Genomic DNA, 21,930 nt, shown 5'->3' with positions numbered 1-21,930 from the left:
ATTCTAATGTTTGGAGCTGTTTTATTTCATGACTGTTCATAGTCAAATTTTATAACTGCAACATTTTAATATCTTTATGTAAACTTTGGAGGAAAATGGCGGCATTGCGTTTGTTTTATGCAAATCTAGTCTGGACTTCAGCTTGCTCGAGCGGTGTATCAATGAATAGGCTACAGTTTTGCTTAGATCAAACTTATTCATCTTCTGTTGCAGGTTAATCAACTAGTGAGGGATAGGATCTCAGCACATTACATCAGATCCTGTTGGCTCACATGATTTAGAATTGAACAAACCACATACGAAAGGAATTCTGAAAACACCTTCCTTCATTCCATAACTAAACAATCGCAAAAATAAAAAAATAACAATATTGTACTGGTACAAAACATGTGGGTGGTTTGTAGACATTCTCGAAGGTCTACAGTTTAGGGCTCGTATTCTCAAAAGAAAAAAATCGCAATCAAGTTTGAAATGAACATTGATAACAACAGTGCTGGATTGGTTGACAACAGACTTTGTCCTCAGGCAGATCTGGAATTGGTATAGTGAGTGTCACTGCCAGGTTGGCTGTCCTCAGTCTTCCATTTGAACACACAAAACCAGAGGAAGATGAAAAAACCTACAAAAGAAGATGAGACATATTACCCTTCGAGGCAGAATTTCATTACAGTATTCATTCAACCTCTCACAACCCACACAGTATATTCCAAATGTCAATACTTATTCAAAGTTGGCATTTTCTGTAAAAAGCTGTTCAGCACTGGAAACGACTTCCAGAAGGTTTTAAATGTGTTGCTAGTGTTGGCGAGTTCACAAAAAAAAGTTCATACCCTGGAACACCTTTTTTGTTGCTGTTTGTTCAATTTGGTTGTTTGTATTTTATGCTAGTATTTTATACGATGTGATTTTTATTTTTCACAATTAGGCCTATTCTACTTTTTTATTACTATTATTTTTTTTACTTCTCACTTCTACTATTTTAAAGAGCCACTGAGCACGCCGATTGGTGCGTGTGTTTGTCCTGTTGCTCATTTAAAAAAACAAGATTTCAGTCTTGGAGGTGTTTCCTAACTGAGTCCACATTTGGTTAATGATGTTTGTCCCCCTATGAGACACTGTAGATGCGGAAGCCTATTTCACTTCCTCAAAATCCCCAGAATGAATCTAAGATAACTCAAGAAATCCGTAATTAATTTTGACGCTTTTGCCGAGGATGTTTAGTTGTTCAATTTTATATCTAACTAAAGTGTTTGGTGCAGTATTTCTCAAGTTAAAACATGTCAGAGCTGCTGGACAGGTCTGTCTCACTGTCTATGCTACTGGATCGAGCAATCACTGCAGCTGTTCACCCCATGTTAGTGGGAAAATCAACATCATCAAATCAAAACCTTAATTTACCCATTGTGACACACAGATGTTCCAAACTCAGTTTTAGACTAGAGTGACTTTATGACCAAAATGATCCTATTTACAACTTCGTAGTCAATTTTGAGACTAGAATAAATGTTTTTGGCTCATATCGACGCCACTGTTTTCAAAGGGATTCATTGCTTTTTAAAGGCAGTCGCTCTTTAAGACACATCTAGGGACTGGATTTGAAATAAATAAGAAATATGTGGAATGTTGTGATGCTAAATGATTTTATCCATCTGCCCAGGGACTACAGATAAAAAACTAGCCAGCTAAATTTGGCACATTTATAGAAACGTTAATCGATGTGTACTGTTTCAGTCAAATAAATAAATAAAGAGAAAGTCTCCACTGAGAGCAAAAAGTGCATAGAGAAAATCAATGTGAAGATAGGCTCCTGAGTGGCGCAGCGGTCTAAGGCACTGCATCTCAGTGCTAGAGGTGTCACTACAGACACCCTGGTTTGAATCCAGGCTGTGTCACAACCGGCTGTGATTGGTAGTACCATAGGGCGGCGCACAATTGGCCCAGCGTAGTCCGGGTTTGGCCGGTGTAGGCCGTCATTGTAAATAAGAATTTGTTCTTAACTGACTTGCCTAGTTAGATAAAGATTAAATAAAATACAAATAGAGGAGATTATCCTGTATGTTGACCTATTGGTCATTCTTGCATTACTGCACAGTTGTTATGTTCCTAAGACAAGGAAACAACATTATGTTTAACCCTTCACTTACATAGCACACTGATTGCATACACACAATGGCAGTAAAGTTCGTTTTTGGAAGTCCCATTAGGTTACTACTAAATAATAAACACAGTCAGTTTGACCTGCCTCTATAAATGAGAGTCATGACAATGACTCTTACCTTGTAGAGAGTTGAGGACACAGAAAAGGTAGAGGCCAGGCGTGGTAAGCTGGCCGAAGGAGAAGAAGATGATGCCCCAGGTGATGCCCAGCAGACAGGTGATGCCCAGCACAGTGCAGGTGTCCCTCCTGGCCCTACCCTTCTCCCTTGACGTCTGTTCAGTGCGCAGAGACTTGAGGCGCCTCATAGTCACAGCCAGCATACCGAGGTTAAACACAAACACCAGGGCAAACAGACCCACCGTGGTCACCAGCTTCATCACATCATTAGAGAGGTAACACCTTGTTAGGCGAGTTAGAGAAGGGGTAGGGAGTGAGAGAGAGAGAGATAGAGATACAAAGAGATATAGAGAGAGTCAGATAGACAGATAGACAGAGAGCGAAAGAGAGATAAAAAGAGATATAGAGAGTCAGATAGACAGATAGACAGAGAGCGAGAGAGTCAGATAGACAGAGAGCGAGAGAGAGAGAGCGAGAGAGAGATACATAGAGATATATATATAGAGAGAGAGTCAGATAGACAGAGAGCGAGAGAGAGATACATCTCTTACCCTCTATAGGGGGGGTCCTCATATTTCAATACAGACTCTAGTAATAAAATGTGACAAGAGGTTTTTGGGGTTTAAACATAGCATCCACATTCATTTAAGAGGTACAACAGTCTTACATCTCCACAGCTGTGCCATTGGTCTTAGAAGGATGAAGAGTCACACGGCTGTATGTGTCTTTGTCAATGATAGCAATCACGATGACAATGACCGCAGGGAATCCTGAAACAAAATGAGACATCAGGCTATCCATTATACTGTATGCCCGCTCGGATCAACAAAGCTCACAGAGGACAGACAAAAGGTTGGCACACCACCCATGCCTCTTTTAAAAGATCCATTTTGTTTTGTTTTGCTTACTGTTTACGACCAGTTTCAGGTTGTAAAATGCAATCTCACCCCATCCTACCAGGCTCAGTTTGAGCAGGTATCTCCTGACATAGATGTTGAAGACACGGACCAGCAACAGGTAAAGGTGGAAGCCTTCGATTGCTGTCCATGTGAAGGTGGCCAGTAGAGAGTAATGCAGAAGGACAGCAACATAGATACATGGCCCAGAGGAGGATAATGCTGCTGCCTGCTGGCTGGGCAGGAAGTGCAGGTTGAGGAGGATCAGGGCCACAGACAGGTTGATATGCACCTTCAGGGAGATGTCTGTGCCTGCACCTCTGAACAATGGAATAGAGAGAAAGCGTATGGTGAAAACAAGGTCAGTTGCTATAAAATGTTAATTGAATCTGCTCCCTCCAGTTCATGTACATCTTGATGCCACTTTCTGATGATGTCAAACTTATGACAAACCAGCGGTTCCTGTGAGGAGCTGACCATGATGCCCAGAGAGTGACATACCTTTGAGTGGCGTACAGAACGATTGTGACCACCAGGAAGAACAGAGACAGACTGCAGCCAATCAGAGTGATGTAGCTTAGGATCTCCCGATCGCTTTCAGAGATGGAGGGAGACACCTAAACGCAGGAAAATACAACTAATGCTCCAGTGTATTTTTGTAGATGGGTATATTTTACTTAACTTTGTTTTGTATTCTCTTCCATTTGACTTTCAATCGATTCTAAAGTGTGTGCCTATGCTGTGATAAGGAAACGACGGAAGCACTGTGCTAGTTGTAAAGTCGTCTACCATCAGCACAGCAAAGTATGTGAGGTGGTCACATGAGCAGACCACACGGCCCTCGTCTCTCTTCCACTCGGTGGTGCAGCCATCCTGGTAGAACTCTAAGCGTTCATTTGTACAGAGGAAACACAGCCATGTGACGTCACATGAATTGATACCTCAAGGGCATTAAAAGTTTCATGACAGTATTATAATCAGTATTATAACATTTCATATTGGCACTTACTATTGGTTGAAAAATTAAAGAATTGACACGATGGTTGTTTGTCAGCCTGTGAACAACAACACAAACGAGGCGTCTTGAGTTTATATTCTTGCCACTGTCGTAGTCATGGAACTGGTGCAGGTCGCAGAGAGTTGATATTGCACTCACCTGACTTTCCAGCGTGGGGCGCTGTAGAGGCATGGAGATATTGACCTTGTCATGCAGACCTAACACTCTCTTCTTGCTCACAGCCAGACCTACTATTCGGCCATCAAGAATCCCCAATTGCTAGAAGAACATTTCAAAATACAGCTAAACTGAAATAATTAAGCAAGGTATTAAAGACCCATACAGGAACACGCACGCATGCATGCAAGCACGCACCACACACACACGCACACGCACACACACCTACCCCATATTTTTCTGGTGAGGTAATCATGCAGAAGATAATGGTATTGTTCTCGTTGGTTTTCAAGAGCTCTTTGGGCAGGTGGACCTTGACGGTAGTGTTGGCCACACGGTCACCGTCTGATGTTACCTAGGTAACAGTACCATCAGGGACAATGACACAAGGATAGTGATCGGGCAGAGTTCACTATAGCTGTAAAATGATGTCATGATGTCATCCCCATCTCAAATCACCCACCCACCCCAAATGTCATACCTCAAATATCCCATTTGCATTTCCATTCAAATGATCTATTTGCATGTGACGCAGGTTTGATGTTTATTGGGGTGAATCTTGTCCTGGAGGTGGAGCTGAGCAGTTTCCACAAGACGGGCACGCCGCAAAATCAAAATTGTCTGTATCGTAAAATGTTTCATGATAACAAAAGAATAATGTTTTGGCTTAAATGAAGGTTAGGCATAAGGTTAGCAGGGTGGTTAAGGTTAGGGTGAAGATTAGGGTTACGTTTCAAATCAGATGTTTTGACTTTGTGGCTAGGGCAGCTAGTGACCACTCTGCAGAGCTGCCTCCACGACAAGATTCATCCCCATTCCCAATAAATGCCAAACTGTACGTGGTTTACAGAAGACTGTGTATCAACTTCCTCAAGCATTTCATCGTAGGTCACTGTCATCTTACCCGTTCTTGGCTGGCAGATATATTAAGCCCTGTAAAGTGGCCCTCGGCCCTGAATATGTGAGCCACAAGCCTCTCAACAATGATTGAAGTTGTCTCATTCAAAGCTGTGTTTTCAAGAACCCTTTCTAGTTTCTCCACAGATCTGTAAGGAAAGCACAGACAAACATAGTACATATTCCTTGAGGTTTGGCAAACGTACAAATGTCAATACCACATTTGGAGTGTATGAAATGTATGATATATCATCTATATCATCTTGCAAAATGATTTGATGCATACTTAATAATAGTGCTGAGGTTCTCCGTCTTAAACTGCTCATTGACAACTTCCATCCAGCATCTTACACCATCCACATCGACTACAGACGGAACGTAAGATAGAAACCGTGCAAACAAACAATACGATTCACGAAACACCCGAGTCCTTGTATTTGTTTAAAATAAAATGGACATTTTGATGCAAACTCAGGAAATCAAAGTGATAAAACTAGGCAACAGAATATCAGCAAGATAATAATCAAGTTCATAACAATGTATCTTTTTAAGTCAGAAGGTTAACTCATATTTTTTACCTTGAGTGTAGTTGGAGCACGAATGTTTGTTTCCTTCGTTCATAGCGAGACGTCCTGTGAGCAGAACCATGATGTAAAACAACCTGGACTTCATCCTAATGGGGTAAAAGTCAAACACCAGGTGGAAAGACATCCCTTACTCCCTTATTCGGACTATTTATCTGATATCACATAATCGTTGAATCAATCATCCAGGTGCTGCAATCCCCAAAATATTCTAACCCAACTTCACACTGTCTCTGTATTGCACCAATAGAGTAGCCAATGTTTTAAGGACCTATACTGCAGCGTAAATGCTCAGTCACAAAATGTTTGCTTACCTTTAACATCAGAAACACTCATTTTAATAAAACCAAATTCAATCTCATTGCCTACGCATATTTTGTGTGACCTAGTAAAGAGGAAATGCTGCTATAATTTTGCAAAGAACCCATCCACTCACGTGCCTATCCACTGAATACTGGTTGGACCACTGAATACTGGTTGGACCACTGAATACTGGTTGGATATGCTGAAATTGATCAAGATGAATACAATTATGATTATTGTAGAAAAACGTATATGGATGTAGTAATAACAATATGTCTCAAAGTACAAAGTAGAACTCACCTATCAACCTGGGAAGTCAAGGTTCAGGGTAAAATATTTGAAATATTACTAGAACAGATCTTGGGTCCTAACGACAGCACTCGAAGAGGTGCAGGGGAGGTCAGAGCGGTTACATGCATTCTAAGGAAGTAATGTGTGTGCAAATAGAATTACAGAGGAAGTACATGCAGTATATGGCAGATACTGGGTTACACAGTTTGACTCTGTTGTTTCAACTTATACCCTTGCTGTACACTTGCCTGTGCATTGACATTGTGTCATCACTGTCATGTGGTCTACGAGGCACGGGAAACACCAAACAAACTTTTTTTTTAAATGGAAATGAGTTAAAGTGATTAGAGGACTAAACCACTGGAGAGATATGATGTTTTCCAATAAAAATACACTTTCCCTTTATTGAGGCTCACTACAAAATCCTGTAATGCGTTTTGGCTCTCATTGGTCATTGCAAAAGGCTTTGGCTGACTTGTAAGTGTGAACGCTCACTTAGGAGCGGACGAAAATAAATCCTTCCTATGACGACGAATTTGAGCATCGCCGTCATCACCGTCACAGCCACAGAGTCTTCATTTTACACTGCTAACCAACCAGCAAAAACCTCTCCAACGCATAACATGTCTACCCATGACACAAGACAGCCAACGCCGATGACGCCGAGCCATCACTCATGGATACTACCTTCCAATGGCGCAGGTTACATCTGACTGAAAACATGTTTTAAAAAAAAAGATATATATATATATACACATAACATCTGACTTAAATCAATGCCAGTAGAGGGCACCCAGAGATAATCAAATCTCTCTCAACTCTACTGAAGTCGTTTCAAGGTAGAGTTACATGGCTCGCCATGTACCAAGTGCCTCAGAGTAGGAGTGCTGATCTAGCATCAGGTGGTCTCTGTCCATAATAATCAAATGAACGACGATCTAAAGGGCTAAGCTGAACCTCTATCAGCACTCCTACAGAAACACAGGTCCTAGTGCTACCCAATAGCCAGACATTACCCAGGGCAAAGCTGTGCCCATTCATTCTACATACATTTCAGCCACATATTTGTTCTGTCACTTAGTCCACTCTGGACACTGCTTTATCAGTCATCCTGTTTAGTGGCTGGCTGGATACATGGTTGTAGTTGTAAATGAGAACTTGTTCTCAACTGGCCTACTTGGTTAAAAATAAAGGTGAAATAAAATAAATAAATAAATAAATACAACATTAAAACAATGGGATAGGAGGCCACATTCTCAGGTGGTGGTGGTGCATATGCAAACCAAAGACATAGAGGTCCTCGATCTGCTCATGTTTAAAATGACTTGCCTACTTGAGATCTCTCCCCAAATAATATTTGCAAGGCTAGTTCATTCATCCCCCCAAAAAAGCAGTAACATACGTAGCTACACCAGTGGCATACCGCCGTTTCACGGGGGCTCCTGCACGGTAGGAGTGTTTTTCGGGAGAAAACTGCTAACTTCCTATGATTCTACACACATTGCCATGGGGCAGAGAGAAAAGTATGCTGTTTTATAGCTATCCCGTGCTTCAAATGCGATGACACTCTGCGGTGAGGCTGAGGCAATATCCACTAATGGTGAACTTCCTGTTATTAGGCAGGTGAGGATATAGCCAGCCAGAGGCTGTAGAACAGATGATAGACACATAAGGTGACAAGTGATTGATAGTACAGGGATTCAAAATCACCCCCCTTTTGATCTCACTTGATAACGAAATGCAAAAGCCATTTACCTGATCAGATTGTGCCTCTTTTGTTGGAAAGCACCCTTACTCATCGAGAGGAGGTATTAGGCTGCTTGCTGAGGTGTGTATCCCCTTCCTTTGGAGGGGACTGCTCCATTGACCCTACAGATATGTCTGTCCCCAGCTTCCATTAGGCAGGTGTCAGGACAGGACATAGGTTAGACAAAGGAGTTGGCTGAATGTGACAGAACTAATGAGAGGGCTGCTATACACTCACCTGTCTCTTTCCAGCTGTTGGCACACATTTCCTCTGCGACTAGCTTGTTGTTGACAACCATGGGTGCTCTGCCTGGCTGCTGCTAGTCCTTTCCTGAGGCATTCTACTGAGGGATAGACTATCAATACATAAGATAGTAGACCTACAATATAATCATTTTCAGGGCTAGACTATTTGTTATTTCCAACTATGAAGCAGAATGAATTCAGCCAATAACAATATAAATATAATGTTTTGTGAAACCTCTGAAAACGTAAATGCCATCAAAATACTAATTCGTAGCCTATACGAGCTCGATAGCATCCAAGGGGGTGGGGGGCTACATCCGCTAATGGGGTGGGGGGAGGGGAGGGGGCTACATCCGCTCTCCTTACTGATTTGATAGCTGGAGGAACGACTTTGACCGCGACGCACAAGGTACAGAGTCACTGATGAAGCAGCCAGTCCAGCTTCGAGTTGCCCCGCTCCATAAAACGCACTTAAATCGACCCGGGAGAGGAACAGAACAGAGTGGAAAGAGTCCAGGAAAACTGGAAGAAAATTCTGGATTTTAACGGGAAGAGAACCATCATATTAAATAATCACAAGAGGCTCCGCGATTCAAAACAGGCTTCGGGGACACCCGCGCTAGATTTGCGCGAGTGTTGGACAGCTGCAGCCGACTTCAACTTCTTTTTCGGGTTCTGTAAATAATTGTCAACAAACTTGGACCCGTTATTTAACCTTCAACCGTTTTCCGTTTCTCTGGGCTCATTTGCGCGTTTATTGCACGTTTATTCTGTCAATGTTAAGCCTGTTACACAAAGCAGTCCAGTAAATTACTGACATATTACGATTAAAGTCACTATGCGTGCTTTGTGAGCTGGCTTCTGGTGCAGTGACTCCAACATGCCACTTACCATAAAGCTGGTTGTTAGGAAATTACTTTTTAGCAGCTAATCCTGATACGGAATTGTGAGTAAAATTGGGACACGCCCGCAAGCAATAATAGGCAACCTACGCGTTTTAGAAATCCTGGCAACAGTGCAAGACTTCTCCGATCCCCCTCCTGGGACTGTGGTCTATTCAAACAGAACTGTGGAGCAGACTTGTAGATTGGCCGTCAAAAGGACAACCTTTCGAACAGCTGCAACACCTCTGGCTACTCGAGTGAACCTTGTTTTCTGGAAGCGATACCGACGGAGTTGATGAATGCCATTGTCTGTGTTGATGTCCTCGCCGTAGCACATGTAAAAATAGTTCCTCTTAACATTTATCGAATTTCTGAGGAACTCCTTGGAAGGTGACCAACATAAACTATTCTTAACAACTTGAAGCACGTCTTTATACCCAGTGGCACAGTGGACACTTGGACAAGGTATCCATTTCCTTGTCCGGCGTTTTGGCAAGCCAAGAGTAGGCTATGGCATCCTCATGGGTAAACTGGATTTGCTTACTCTGGAGACGGACTTTAGTTCCCTCTCTCCTCGTGCTTTGGGTCACCTGTCTCGGGACACACGGAGGAGAGGATGACGCTTTTAATGCAGAGGTAATTGGATCATCTTCACTGAAACTGTCAATGTTCAGAAAGATCCCTGTGTGACAACAATGCTGTAGTGTTAATACAAACACTAGTTTTAATGTATCATAATATGCCGCAAAACACATACAAATATATTTGTTTTAACTCTCACCAAAACTCCAGTTAACTTTTGCTGACATTGCTATTTTGACGGCCTGTATTTCAATAGAGATATAACATTGACAACATATACCATTGACAACCTTGCACTCAAAATAACAATTGGCCAAAATAACAAGTATGTGTGCTGGGGACAGGTCTTCCTAATCATTTTGGATACCCTGCAAGAAAACCAAAATATTTGTTAGGTCAAGTCTGTTCCAGTCTTGAAACAAAAAGTCAGCTCATTATTATACATGTTGCTCATTCATGAGTGCAAATGGGTCACTTTTACACACACACTTTGAACTTAATGACCCAGCCCATTCGGTCTGAGGAACCCGATCCAGCACACCAAGCTGCATATCCTGCTCATAACTAGCTCTTCCAATATTAACAGGACCATCCCCTGTGTGCCGCTGGAACCTCTCCCCAAAAAGGCCATGCTGCTAGCCAAACTACACAAATCTTACTCAATTCACTGACACACTGACACACTCTTGCAGGCAGCACCATATGTGGAAAGCTGCTGTTCCTAGAGGAGATCTGGGTCAGGTTAAGTCATCCCACTGTTATAACCACATTCTGTAAGCGCATATCCATAGTATTGGTCCTCCACTTTATCCTTCCTACAGGTAGAGTTGTTTTGCTTTCTTGAAATACTACAACAGTACCTGAAAAGGTATCTGTTTCACTGACCGAGTCATGCTCATCTCACTAGTTGCCCCCTGCTTTGGACGTGCAGTATGAATCCACTGAATGATTAAATGTGGGGGGGAATAGGCAAATGCTTTTGCAGTGTCTTCAGCAGCAGGCAGTGTTGATTCCCGATCTGCTCCAGATAGGTGAGAGGGAGCTGAGATGTAGGCTAATGTTTGGGGTGAGATAGGTAAGAGGGAGCTGAGATGTAGGCTAATGTTTGGGGGGAGATAGGTGAGAGGGAGCTGAGATGTAGGATAATGTTTGGGGGGAGATAGGTGAGAGGGAGCTGAGATGTAGGCTAATGTTTGGGGGGAGATAGGTGAGAGGGAGCTGGGATGTAGGCTAATGTTTGGGGCGAGATAGGTGAGAGGGAGCTGAGATGTAGGATAATGTTTGGGGGGAGATAGGTGAGAGGGAGCTGAGATGTAGGATAATGTTTGGGGGAGATAGGTGAGAGGGAGCTGAGATGTAGGATAATGTTTGGGGGGAGATAGGTGAGAGGGATCTGAGATGTAGGCTAATGTTTGGGGGGAGATAGGTGAGAGGGAGCTGAGATGTAGGCTAATGTTTGGGGGGAGATAGGTGAGAGGGAGCTGAGATGTAGGCTAATGTTTGGGGGGAGATAGGTGAGAGGGAGCTGAGATGTAGGCTAATGTTTGGGGCAAGATAGGTGAGAGGGAGCTGAGATGTAGGATAATGTTTGGGGGGAGATAGGTGAGAGGGAGCTGGGATGTAGGCTAATGTTTGGGGCGAGATAGGTGAGAGGGAGCTGAGATGTAGGATAATGTTTGGGGGAGATAGGTGAGAGGGAGCTGAGATGTAGGATAATGTTTGGGGGGAGATAGGTGAGAGGGAGCTGAGATGTAGGATAATGTTTGGGGGGAGATAGGTGAGAGGGATCTGAGATGTAGGCTAATGTTTGGGGGGAGATACGTGAGAGGGATCTGAGATGTAGGCTAATGTTTGGGGCGAGATAGGTGAGAGGGAGCTGAGATGTAGGAAAATGTTTGGGGGGAGATAGGTGAGAGGGAGCTGAGATGTAGGATAATGTTTGGGGGGAGATAGGTGAGAGGGATCTGAGATGTAGGCTAATGCTTGGGGGGAGATAGGTGAGAGGGAGCTGAGATGTAGGCTAATGTTTGGGGCGGTGAGCTTAGCAATAAACATGTGTGCTCGAGGGAATCAAATGTCCCAACAAATGTGTAGAGAAGAATATACCCCTCTAGTTTTTCTTTACAACACACCAACTGAATGTGGAGGGCCAGTTTCAATCCAGCAGAGCAGTATTGAATGTTTGTAATGCCCTTTCTCCTTTGTTATTGTATCGGTCTGTATTTTTGTGGACTTTGTCCCAGCTGCACCCACTTAACCATGCTGTGTTGACTTTAGTGCTTAGCCTCTCCCGTCAGGTCGAGGCTTAATGAAGGGGTCAGTTATGCACACGTTGTTTCTTTCTCTCTCACGGGCCACTGCAATTGAGGTCGGTTGTTGTGTTGTGACTATCGAAATTGTTAAGCCACTTTGAAATCATAATATTAACACGTATGTGAGGCAGTCTGAACCACCACAATCTGCCTGGTTCCTTTGCCAACACATTTTGTATACACATTTCTCCCACCTGTGGGGCCTGTGGCAGATGTAACATCTATACCGTAGCACCTTTGTGCTTGCTGGAAGGTTCCGGTGCCGTGAGAGATCAGGAGTTGTTCTCCTGCATCGTCATGGATGGGAAACACCATTTTTCTTTTTTTCAGACGGCCAGATGAGGTCTACTTTTTATTGTCCCAACTTTCACCCTAGATTTACCACTGCCAAATATATATATCTATATTAATGTGATTTTATGTGGCACTAGACTCTCAAAGCCCTAGTGACCATGATGATGGTGTTTGGCCTATGGGACTCCCAAGGTATATTACCAATATTATAGCTTAATAATACAATTAGAATACTATAATATGGCATATTTAGGAGAGACAATGTAAGACAAACCCATAAAGGAGTATAAAACATTATTGTGTCATAAGAAATCATCCCCTAATGAATGTAGTATATACAGACTCTTAGATTGACACACTGCTGGGGAGAATCAATATTGTCATCATTCAATTAGTCAATACTGATCACATCAGTGATGGGTCGGCCAATGCGTGCCCATGCATTCTTACCGGAGTTGTGTTTATGTTTGTGTTTTGGTTGGGTGCACTCTTGAGTGAGGCAGATTTGTGACTGGCTCGACTGAAGGATTAGGATGAAGAATGAGGCTCACAACACAGGTAGTTACTGCTGACCCTGCAGCCATTGTTTAACAGACAAAAATAACGGGGGGGGGGGGGGGGGACTTTCTTGTCCCGACATGCCACATCCTGGCAGAGTATTAGCATTGTAGTGTTTAGGTGGTAATGGGGTCTTTAAGTGTAGTCAGGGAGACCTGTTGACTGAGGGATTGTTTAAAATAAATACGGGGCGGGGTGGAGACTGACGAGAACAGACAGCCTGTTAGTTAACGCCTATCTGCCAACGTCTGTCCTCAAGGTGTGGGTTGGTGTTCACTTGAGAACTTGTGTGTGTCTTCACTAAACTGTTACACTATATCTGATATTCTCTCTCCATTCAGTTCAATGTAACGGGATTAATCAGCATGCATGAACAATATGCATATAAGCTCACCTGAGATCTGTCTTGAATGGATTCTCCCTTTTGCGTTTGTTTTACTGAACTTTCTCACTGACGAAATGGTCATCAGCTCCCACCCTGAGCCTACAGCTTGACCTATCACAAGAGACTGGACTCCTACACGGTCTGATGAACAGCGATGGAGTGGGAGTGATAGGGAGCGAGAAATGATAGAGAGAGAGGGAGAGAAAGAACGAGTGAACTAGGCGGCTTGCTCAGCTGTGCCGCATGTGATGGGTAAGTGTGACAGCTTTTTTTCTCTCCAAATGGGACACAAACAGTGGAGAGACATTTAGGCCTGCAGGACTCCCAGGCCGCTGAGGAGCAACAATGAGAGCTCTTGTCTGGAGAGGACTGTTTCAGAGAGAAACGGGGGAGAAAGAGAGACCAGCATAGAGAAGAGGTGGAGAAGGGGGAGGTGCCAGGGTTTATTAAGTCTGCAGGACACAGGAGGCCGACTGTTTGCTTCCTGAAGCCTTATCTTTATCCCCAGTTTAACCCTTAACGTTGGCAGAGCCAGCCTCCCTCTATTTCTGCTTATCCTTGGAATCTGCAGCATGCCTCCTTTATGTATTCCAACCAGTTCCTTTGTGTTCCCCTGAGGTTGCCCGTCGCCATGGGCACAGCGAGGTTTCATCTCCATGGCGAGAGGTAATGGGTAGTGATGAGAACAGGAAATGCCATTAACCTCAAATGGTGACTGTCTTCCCTCCGGATCTCTCTCTCTTTTTCTATTTTGTTTTTTTTATCTCTCTGGATCCCTGTTTCTCGCTCTCTCTCTCTCTTTCTTCTGTCTCTCTTTCGCCCTGTCTCTAGCGGTCTCTCTGTCTGCGTCCATCTCTATCTCTCTCTCTCTCACAAGACACTCCCTTTACAGAGTAGGACAGTGCCTGTGTGTATTTTATTTCCTCCCCCTGTCTCTCGCCTTCATTTTTATTCTCTCTCTGCTGGAGGTTAGGACCAAAAGATGGCAGGCTACCAAGTCCAGGGAATAAAAGCATTCTCCATTTGTTAGTGTCTTGGCTGACATTGTGCGGGACGCAGACACACGCACGCACACACACACACACACACACCGAGTGAGGCTCATTTTGCAATTCTTTGTGAATTGCTGGATCCAGGAGGCCTTCGTTTTGGCAGGTAGGCTCAAGGTCTTATTGAAGGAGCTGCTGACAGGGTGGCTGATTGGACTAAAATACGTCCTATGCTTCACTCCCCCCTGGAACCAAAGCCTTGCTTTGTATTCAGTACAGAGGATTCTTAGAGGCTAGGGTACAGACTGAAGCACTTTACTTTTTAAAAGGGTGCTTTCATATATCTAGAACGTGGTGCAGCCTATTTCTCTTGTTCCAACGCCCTTCAATATATACCATCCCGAACGATGCCAGAGAGAAAAGAAACCTGGTTGTTGTGTATTTCACAGGCTGGGATCATATATTTTCCGTCTTGTATGAACACTCCCCATCATCTCCTACACCCTCCAGAACCCCGGACTCAGATTGTGTGATCGGGCCCTTATCTGGAAGATAAGGTGGGTCCCACCTAAACCAGCTATGAACCAGCCATTCTCCGCTTCCACCCATAGCCAATGAAAATATAGGATAAGTATCTGCCTGAATTTGTATGAAAGAGTGAGAGAAAAATGTAGAATGAGGGAAGCGAAAACAGGTAGCCAGCCAGCAGGGGGTTGAGAATGTGACAGGAAAGAGAGAGGAAGTTGATATCAGAGAGAGAGGGAAGGGGAAGAGAGTAAGAGCGGCTGGAGAGAGTGCCGGCGGAGAAAGAGCAGAGACAGAGCAGTGTTTCAGCTCTCTGTAAGGCTCTTCGTCAGCCATGTTTCCAGAAGCAGCAGCAGCATGGGATCTGGGGGCCCCAGTTGGTACCCTGGAGAAAGAGGGGTTTACATTCAGCCTGTGCCCAGAAACAGGGCCGGCTATTCAGTCCTGCATAACAGCAGAGGGAGGGGACCACAAAGGCCTGTGTCTTCTGTGAGCAGGGGAGTTGGAAGCAGGAGATCATGCCAGCCAGAAACCAGAGGGAGCCCCATGCAACTAGGAACAGCTACCCAGGCCTGGTCCTTAGCTAGAAGTGAAGTGGCCATTATAGCACTCCTCCCCCACTCTCTGCTCAGTATGGTAAGGATAGGTCCACTTTTAATCACCCAACCCCCCCTGGTAATTCACAAATTTACTGCTCTGGGAGGAGGTGTGTCTTTAAGAGTTTCTCAAGATGTCCATGGTTGCTTGTGTTACAGGGCCAGAGGTTGTTACTATTCTCGTGTTAATCATGTGGCCGCTTCGCACACTCAGTCACACGGGTCAGTCTTACAAATATCAGATGAGTGGCATCAACAAAAGTGTGGCCATTCACGTCTCCCTCCACGAGGCTTCTAAAGATGTTCTGACAGTTGGAAGTGGTTGAGAATGATTCAAGGCAGAGAGGTAAAACATCTCAGTGGATGTTAAATGGCTCTTCGGGAGATGAGGAAATGTAAGCCACGTGTTTTCCGTGTCTTTTTTATTCTTCAGTGAAAATATCGCTTTTGCCTCTCTGGTTCATACGCTGTGATTTATCCTCTCTCGGACACAAACGGCTGTCAACAAAATGGTGTCTCAGCGCAGCTGTGTGTAATCGAACTCGGAGATAAATAAAGTTAACCCGCTGTGTTAACCCTGCTCTCAGTCACTAGCCCTGTTATCGCCTCCACCTTGGTTACAGCAGGCATGGCGATGATTCAGCAACCACAGTATAGGGTTAGTTGTGTTTTTTACAGAATATGTGTATATGTGTCTTACGTAATTAACGCTAATTACATTATTAAAGATCAGTAGCCTCCTATACAGTAGCATGGGCTTCAGAGAAAAGCCAACCCCTACCTCTCCTTATCCTCGGCCTCCCAGGCATTACCCATCAGCTGAGTGATGAGGGGTGGCCATTTTGGTGCGGCTGGTTAGTTCCTGGTCTCTCTCTTTCACGATGGTTTAGCTGATAGAGTTCCTTGGCCACCCTGTTGAGTGTCTCCATCTGTAGATCTATCGGCCGTGACGCTCTGGCACAGCCTGTGGTGGTATTAAATATCCCTTTGACAGGTGGAACGATCAATCTGAAGTCTGTGATTGTATCAGGTTTCTCCCATCATGTCTTCCTCCCCCACACGGCAGTTTTTAAAAATGTATTTTGAACTTTTTTGAAATTGAACCTTTATTTAACTAGGCAAGTCAGTTAAGAACAAATTCTTATTTACAATGACAGCCTACCAAAAGGCAAAAGGCCTCCTGCGGGGACGTGGGCCTGGGATTTTTTAATAAAAAAAAAAAAATACAATATAAATATAGGACAAAACACACATCACAACAAAAGAGACACAACACTACATAAAGAGAGACCTAAGACAACAACATAACAAGGCAGCAACACATGACAACACAGCATGGTAGCAACACAACATGACAACGACATAGTAGCAACACAACAAGGTAGCAGCACAAAAACATGGTACAAACATTATTGGGCAAAGTCAACAGCACAAAGGTCAAGAAGGTAGAGACAACAGTACATCACACAAAGCGGCCACAGCTGTCAGGAAGAGTGTCCATGATTGAGTCTTTGAATGAAGAGACTGAGATAAAACTGTCCAGTTTGAGTGTTTGTTGCAGCTCGTTCCAGTCGCTAGCTGCAGCGAGCTGAAAGAGTAGCGACCCAGGGATGTGTGCTTTGAAGACCTTTAACAGAACGTGACTGGCAGAACGGGTGTTGTATGTGAAGAATGAGGACAGCACTAGATATCTCAGATAGAGGGGAGTGAGGCCTAAGGGTTTTATAAATATGCATCAACCGTCTTGCCACGGGTATACAGAGATGACCAGTTCACAGAAGAGTATAGAGTTTAGTGACGTGTCCTATAAGGAGCCAATTAGTTACGCTCTTCTGTATGCCTATTAAGCTGCGTTTACACAGGCAGCCCAATTCTGATCTTTTTTTTCCCCCCAATTGGCCTTTTGACTTAATCAGATCAGCTCTGAAAAAGATCTGATGTGATTGGCCAAAAGTTCAGAATTGCAGCCTTCAGAGTGTACACTCTGTATGGTGTTAAGTTTCTCTCTGTCTCTCTCTCTCTCAGTCATGGCTGCGGATGTATGGCTACCTACCTCAGGCCAGCAGACAGATGTCCACCATGCGGTCAGCTCACATCCTTTCCAACGCCGTCAGCGACATGCAGCGTTTCTACGGCCTGGCGGTCACCGGGGCCATGGACCACGGCACGGTGACGTATGTCACACTTCCTTCCCTGTTGTGCTCTTGTCATTTCTGTCACCCTAATGCCATTCTCCTGAACCAGACCCCCCCCCCCCCCCCCCCCCTCTCTCTCTCTCTCTCTCTCTCTCTCTCTCTCTCTCTCTCTCATGCCTATGGGTCCAATCATGTCAATGGATTCATTCCCTAGTTTGTAGTGGATTTGTACAGTGTGAGGGAGACGGAAGGATTTGAGCGATAAGTGATAAGTTTAATGGGAGTGTGAGGCGGTCTGGGGTGTAGATATCAAATCCCCAACTGGGAGCAATCTTTATTTTTTATTTTTAACCTTTATTTAACTAGGCAAGTCAGTTAAGAACAAATTATTTGGAACATTGACAGCCTAGGAACAGTGTGTTAACTGCCTTGTTCAGGGGCAGAAGGACAGATTTTTACCTCGTCAGCTCGGGGATTCGATCTAGCAACACTTTCGGTTGCGGGCCCAACACTCTAATCGCTAGGCTACCCGCCGCCCCGTCTTGAACCCACAGATCTGTTACTGCACATAAAACGCATTAACACTTTCTATGCTATGGCACCTGGGCTGGTGTCACGGGCAGTGTATCTCATAAAACCCCAGTGTGACACTGTGTAGAGGAGTGGATAGTGTAACCCTGACGTCCTCTCCTAGAGCCATGCGGAGGCCGCGCTGTGGAGTCCCAGACAAGTTTGGGGGTCAGATCAAGACCAACGTTCGGCGCAAACGTTATGCACTCACTGGCCACAAATGGAACAAGAGCCACCTCACCTACAGGTAAATAACAGGATTTACTTCACCTTGGTCAATCTTCGTCCATAACCAAATTCCAAATGAGTTTTCATTTGGATTCCTCCTCTTCCCTTGCAGTATACAGAACTACACACCAAAGATCGGGGAGTACAACTCGTATGAGGCCATCCGTAGGGCCTTCAAGGTGTGGCAGAAGGTGACCCCGCTGACCTTCGATGAGATCCCCTACCAGGAGATCAAATATGGCCGCAGGAAGGAGCCTGACATCATGATCTTCTTTGCCTCGGGTTTCCATGGAGACAGCTCACCCTTCGATGGCGAGGGCGGGTTCCTGGCCCACGCCTACTTCCCTGGTCCTGGTATGGGTGGTGATACTCACTTTGACTCTGATGAGCCGTGGACCATCGGCAATGGGAACTTGCAAGGTAGGTGATGGATGTGGATGGACAGCGGTCTCTTTAGCGTGACACCAGAACCGCTACTTCTTGTACATACCTATGAGAAAAATGCAATGTCCCTGCTTTCCTCTCTCCTCACCTACTTCAGCTGGTTTGTCCTTCCACTTGTTCAACCATAGTTGCCACGACAAACCAGATCGTCACTTGTTTTGTTGAGAATCTGTCGAATTTCACTCCTTCATTGAACTCCAAAGTTAGATTGATGACATCATACTGCAACTTCCACCGGCTCTCAAAGCCGTGTTTTCAGGAATGGTAGAATTATTTTGTTCTAAATCCCCCTCCCCCTCTTTTCATACTTTCAATCATTAACCAAACTGCTGTTGCCCAGAGTGGTCTTGGTGAGGGACTGAGGGTTTTCCCCTGCCTTGTGGAGGTGAACGTTGTCATTTCCTGAGCCAGGTCAGAGCAGAGGCAGGTGGCTGGCTCTGCTTGGTGAGGTCAAGAGAGTAGGAGGTGTTACTGGACTGATCGGAGAGAAGTCTAACTGCCACAGCGAGGGTGTTGAGGTAATTCCACAGTGGGAGACCGGTTTTTGAGTTGACCCTGTCTTTAACACTGTTGTATCCTCGTGCAGCCTGGGTCTTTAAAACTCTCTTGACACATGACTTTTAACGGTCTTTTAAACCACGGAAATTCTAAAAGTAAAGGTCAACTAAGTTTTCGTGGCACATTAACGACATTGTTGGCAAAGCTTAAACACGCTTGACAAGTGTTGTGGTTATTACACACTGATATCCAACAAAGCTGCAAGTCTATTCATTAGGCTCTTAGATGGGGATATGTGCTGCTGTGTTCATTTTAGAGAGGAGGAAGAGAGATAAGTTGGCTCTTCTCCCGAGACGTTTGAAGTCTGTAAGCCACATGGTTGTCAGGGTTACCTTACAGAGACCCCCCCCCCCTCCCCTCTCTCTCTCTCTCTCTCTCTCTCTGTGTGTTTCCTGTGGGATATTTTTAGAGTAACTTGGATGTGCTGATAGCTAGCTAAGTCACAGGTTGTGGTTGGAGGAGAAGTTGGAAGGGGAGGGGATAAGAGCATGACGCTGGCAAAAGGAGGAATCCTGAACATCTCAACTTCCTCAGATGACAGAAGCCATATGACATAATGCTGTCTGTCAGTATAATAGAGTGCTCCCTACAGACATCTCACAAACCTCCCTAAGCCTTCATTTCAGACAGGATGGCCCACAGATCAGGTTAAATGTCAATTAATACTGGAACGGAATAATGTGTCATTTGCTGGGAAAGTACCATGCCATTACTTGGAACAAACTTAAAAGGCGAACCTATAGGATAGGTCAATTCAAGGCAATTTCCATCTACTTTTTTTGAGGGTGTCCACAGGATGTTCTTTGTGGAGGGCGGTTGAAGTGGCAGTCACTGTGTCACAGATGTGTTCTCTGTTGCAGTGACAATGCGTCACTGTCAGTCGGTCTGGGACAACGGCAGGCTTTGATCAGGGTACGAGGAGGACTGCGTGTCTTGTTGCTTACCAGAAGACATTAGACCGACCGCTTTATCTACTGAGAGCACCATTAACACCATTAACCCCATTAAAAACCCGGAACAAGCACATTTTTCTGCTTTGACTTCATAACCCCAATGGGAGGTGCTTACTGTCTGAATGTGCAGACTACTGCCCCACCGCCATGTAGTCTCAGTTAGAATGACGTAACTGTGTTCCTCACTTGGCCAGCACTGGGGAACAATAACCAGGGTCAAAATGGGAAGACCCATTGACTTCCCCCCCAACCCCCACCTCTACCTCCAACCCAACCCCCAACTAAAACCTAAATCCCCAGCTCCAACCCCAACCCTAGCCCCAGGTCCAACCCCAGGTCTACCCCAAGCTCCAACCCTAGTACCAGGTCCAAACCCAGGTCTACCCCCAGCTCCAACCCTAGCCCAAGTTCCAACCCAAGCTCCAACCCTAGCCCCAGTTCCAACCCTAGCCCCAGGTCCAACCCTACCCCCCAGCTCCAACCCCAACCCTAGCCCCAGTTCCAACCACAGCTTCAGGCCCAGGTCCAACCCTAGCCCCAGCTCCAACCACAGCTCCAGCCCCAGGTCCAGGTCCAACCACAGCTCCAGCCCTAGCCCCAGGTCCAACCCTAGCCCCAGGTCCAAACCTAGCCCCAGATTCAACCCTAGCCCCAGGTCCAACCCTAGCCCCAGCTCCAACCCTAGTCCCAGCTCCAACCACAGCTCCAGCCTCAACTCTAGCCCCAGGTCCAACCCTAGTCCCAGGTTCAACCCTAGCCCCAGGTTCAAGCCTAGTCCCAGGTTCAACCCTAGCCCCAGGTCCAACCCTAGTCCCAGGTTCAACCCTAGCCCCAGGTCCAACCCTAGCCCCAGGTCCAACCCTAGCCCCAGGTTCAACCCTAGTCCCAGGTTCAACCCTAGTCCCAGGTTCAACCCTAGCCCCAGGTCCAACCCTAGCCCCAGGTCCAACCCCAGTCCCAGGTTCAACCCTAGCCCCAGCTCCAACCACAGTTCGAGCCCCAACCCAAGCCCCGAGCTCTCCAAGTCAACTCTATTTGCTAAACTTGCCAAATATAGCTGTCCTTCATTTCACTCCAACCATTTTAGAACCATTCTTTTGGACGCGATGTACAGTACATTTCTGTCTTTCATTCCAGTTCCTAAGGCTACACTACTAGATTGTCGTGGTTTCAGTACCTTTTTGCTTTACATGTCTGTAGCATGAATGAATGAAGTGTTCTGGCTCCTGAATCAACACACGGTTAGTTAGCGTGTGGAGAGAGAGGATGAAAAAAGACACGTTGCGTGAGATGCTACCTGAATGGCCCGTATCGCTCGTTGTCTGCCATTCCCTCCTGGGTGATCCCAGTAACTCTGTTAACACTTCCTGCTTGTGGCCACAGCTCAGGTCATTGCTCTTCTCACTTTACTCACTCGCTGTCGATTTCAGGTTTAGTCGTGACGAGGTTTATACTTCTTAAGTGCCTTGAGTATGACAATGACTATCCTCCTCTCTCTCTCTCTC

At 45.2% G+C, this 21,930-nt stretch overlaps 2 protein-coding genes across 4 annotated transcripts in view; one reads left to right on the top strand and one right to left on the bottom strand.

Annotated features, from left to right (window-relative positions):
- Positions 1 to 4: 4 nt before the first annotated feature.
- On the bottom strand, positions 5 to 9,843 carry LOC110526234 (adhesion G protein-coupled receptor G5). 3 transcript variants are annotated; one of them, XM_036980590.2, is made up of 16 exons: positions 8,779 to 9,843; positions 8,405 to 8,510; positions 8,176 to 8,311; positions 6,263 to 6,331; positions 5,821 to 5,915; positions 5,529 to 5,607; positions 5,250 to 5,391; positions 4,575 to 4,700; positions 4,328 to 4,447; positions 4,181 to 4,226; positions 3,961 to 4,055; positions 3,673 to 3,788; positions 3,223 to 3,491; positions 2,943 to 3,045; positions 2,277 to 2,557; positions 5 to 619 (listed from the first exon to the last, which is right to left on the bottom strand). In XM_036980590.2, exons 3-16 carry the CDS (start codon positions 8,217 to 8,219, stop codon positions 522 to 524), a joined length of 1,683 nt encoding a protein of 560 aa, XP_036836485.2. In that variant the 5' UTR covers positions 8,220 to 8,311; positions 8,405 to 8,510; positions 8,779 to 9,843; the 3' UTR covers positions 5 to 521. The 3 variants fall into 3 exon arrangements, with proteins under 3 accessions (XP_036836485.2, XP_090094546.1, XP_036836487.2); XM_090238420.1 differs by having other exon boundaries at positions 8,405 to 8,507; positions 9,405 to 9,796; XM_036980592.2 differs by lacking the exons at positions 8,176 to 8,311; positions 8,405 to 8,510; positions 8,779 to 9,843 and adding an exon at positions 6,430 to 6,677.
- LOC110526932 (matrix metalloproteinase-15) overlaps positions 8,780 to 21,930 on the top strand; it is a 25,995-nt gene continuing 12,844 nt past the window's right edge. Inside the window, exons 1-4 of the mRNA XM_036980588.2 lie at positions 8,780 to 9,932; positions 17,563 to 17,711; positions 18,367 to 18,489; positions 18,583 to 18,890. Coding sequence (XP_036836483.1) covers positions 9,807 to 9,932; positions 17,563 to 17,711; positions 18,367 to 18,489; positions 18,583 to 18,890 — 706 coding nt within the window. The 5' untranslated portion in view covers positions 8,780 to 9,806. The remainder of the gene's footprint in view (positions 9,933 to 17,562; positions 17,712 to 18,366; positions 18,490 to 18,582; positions 18,891 to 21,930) is intronic.

The sequence above is a fragment of the Oncorhynchus mykiss genome, chromosome 6 (assembly GCF_057628025.1).
Source record: "Oncorhynchus mykiss isolate SJ-2025 chromosome 6, ASM5762802v1, whole genome shotgun sequence".
Lineage (NCBI taxonomy): Eukaryota > Metazoa > Chordata > Actinopteri > Salmoniformes > Salmonidae > Oncorhynchus > Oncorhynchus mykiss.
The sequence above is the reverse complement of the archived record's forward strand: the minus strand, read 5'-3'. Positions and strand labels throughout refer to the sequence as shown.

Excerpts from the sequence above, each read along its gene's own strand:
- LOC110526234 (XM_036980590.2), bottom strand. The coding sequence starts at position 8,219 with ATGAGTAAGGGTGCTTTCCAACAAAAGAGGCACAATCTGATCAG. Across the intron at positions 3,789-3,960 it reads CATACTTTGCTGTGCTGATG|GTGTCTCCCTCCATCTCTGA; the intron begins GTAGACGACTTT and ends TCCTGCGTTTAG. Across the intron at positions 2,558-2,942 it reads AATGGCACAGCTGTGGAGAT|GTGTTACCTCTCTAATGATG; the intron begins GTAAGACTGTTG and ends TCGCCTAACAAG.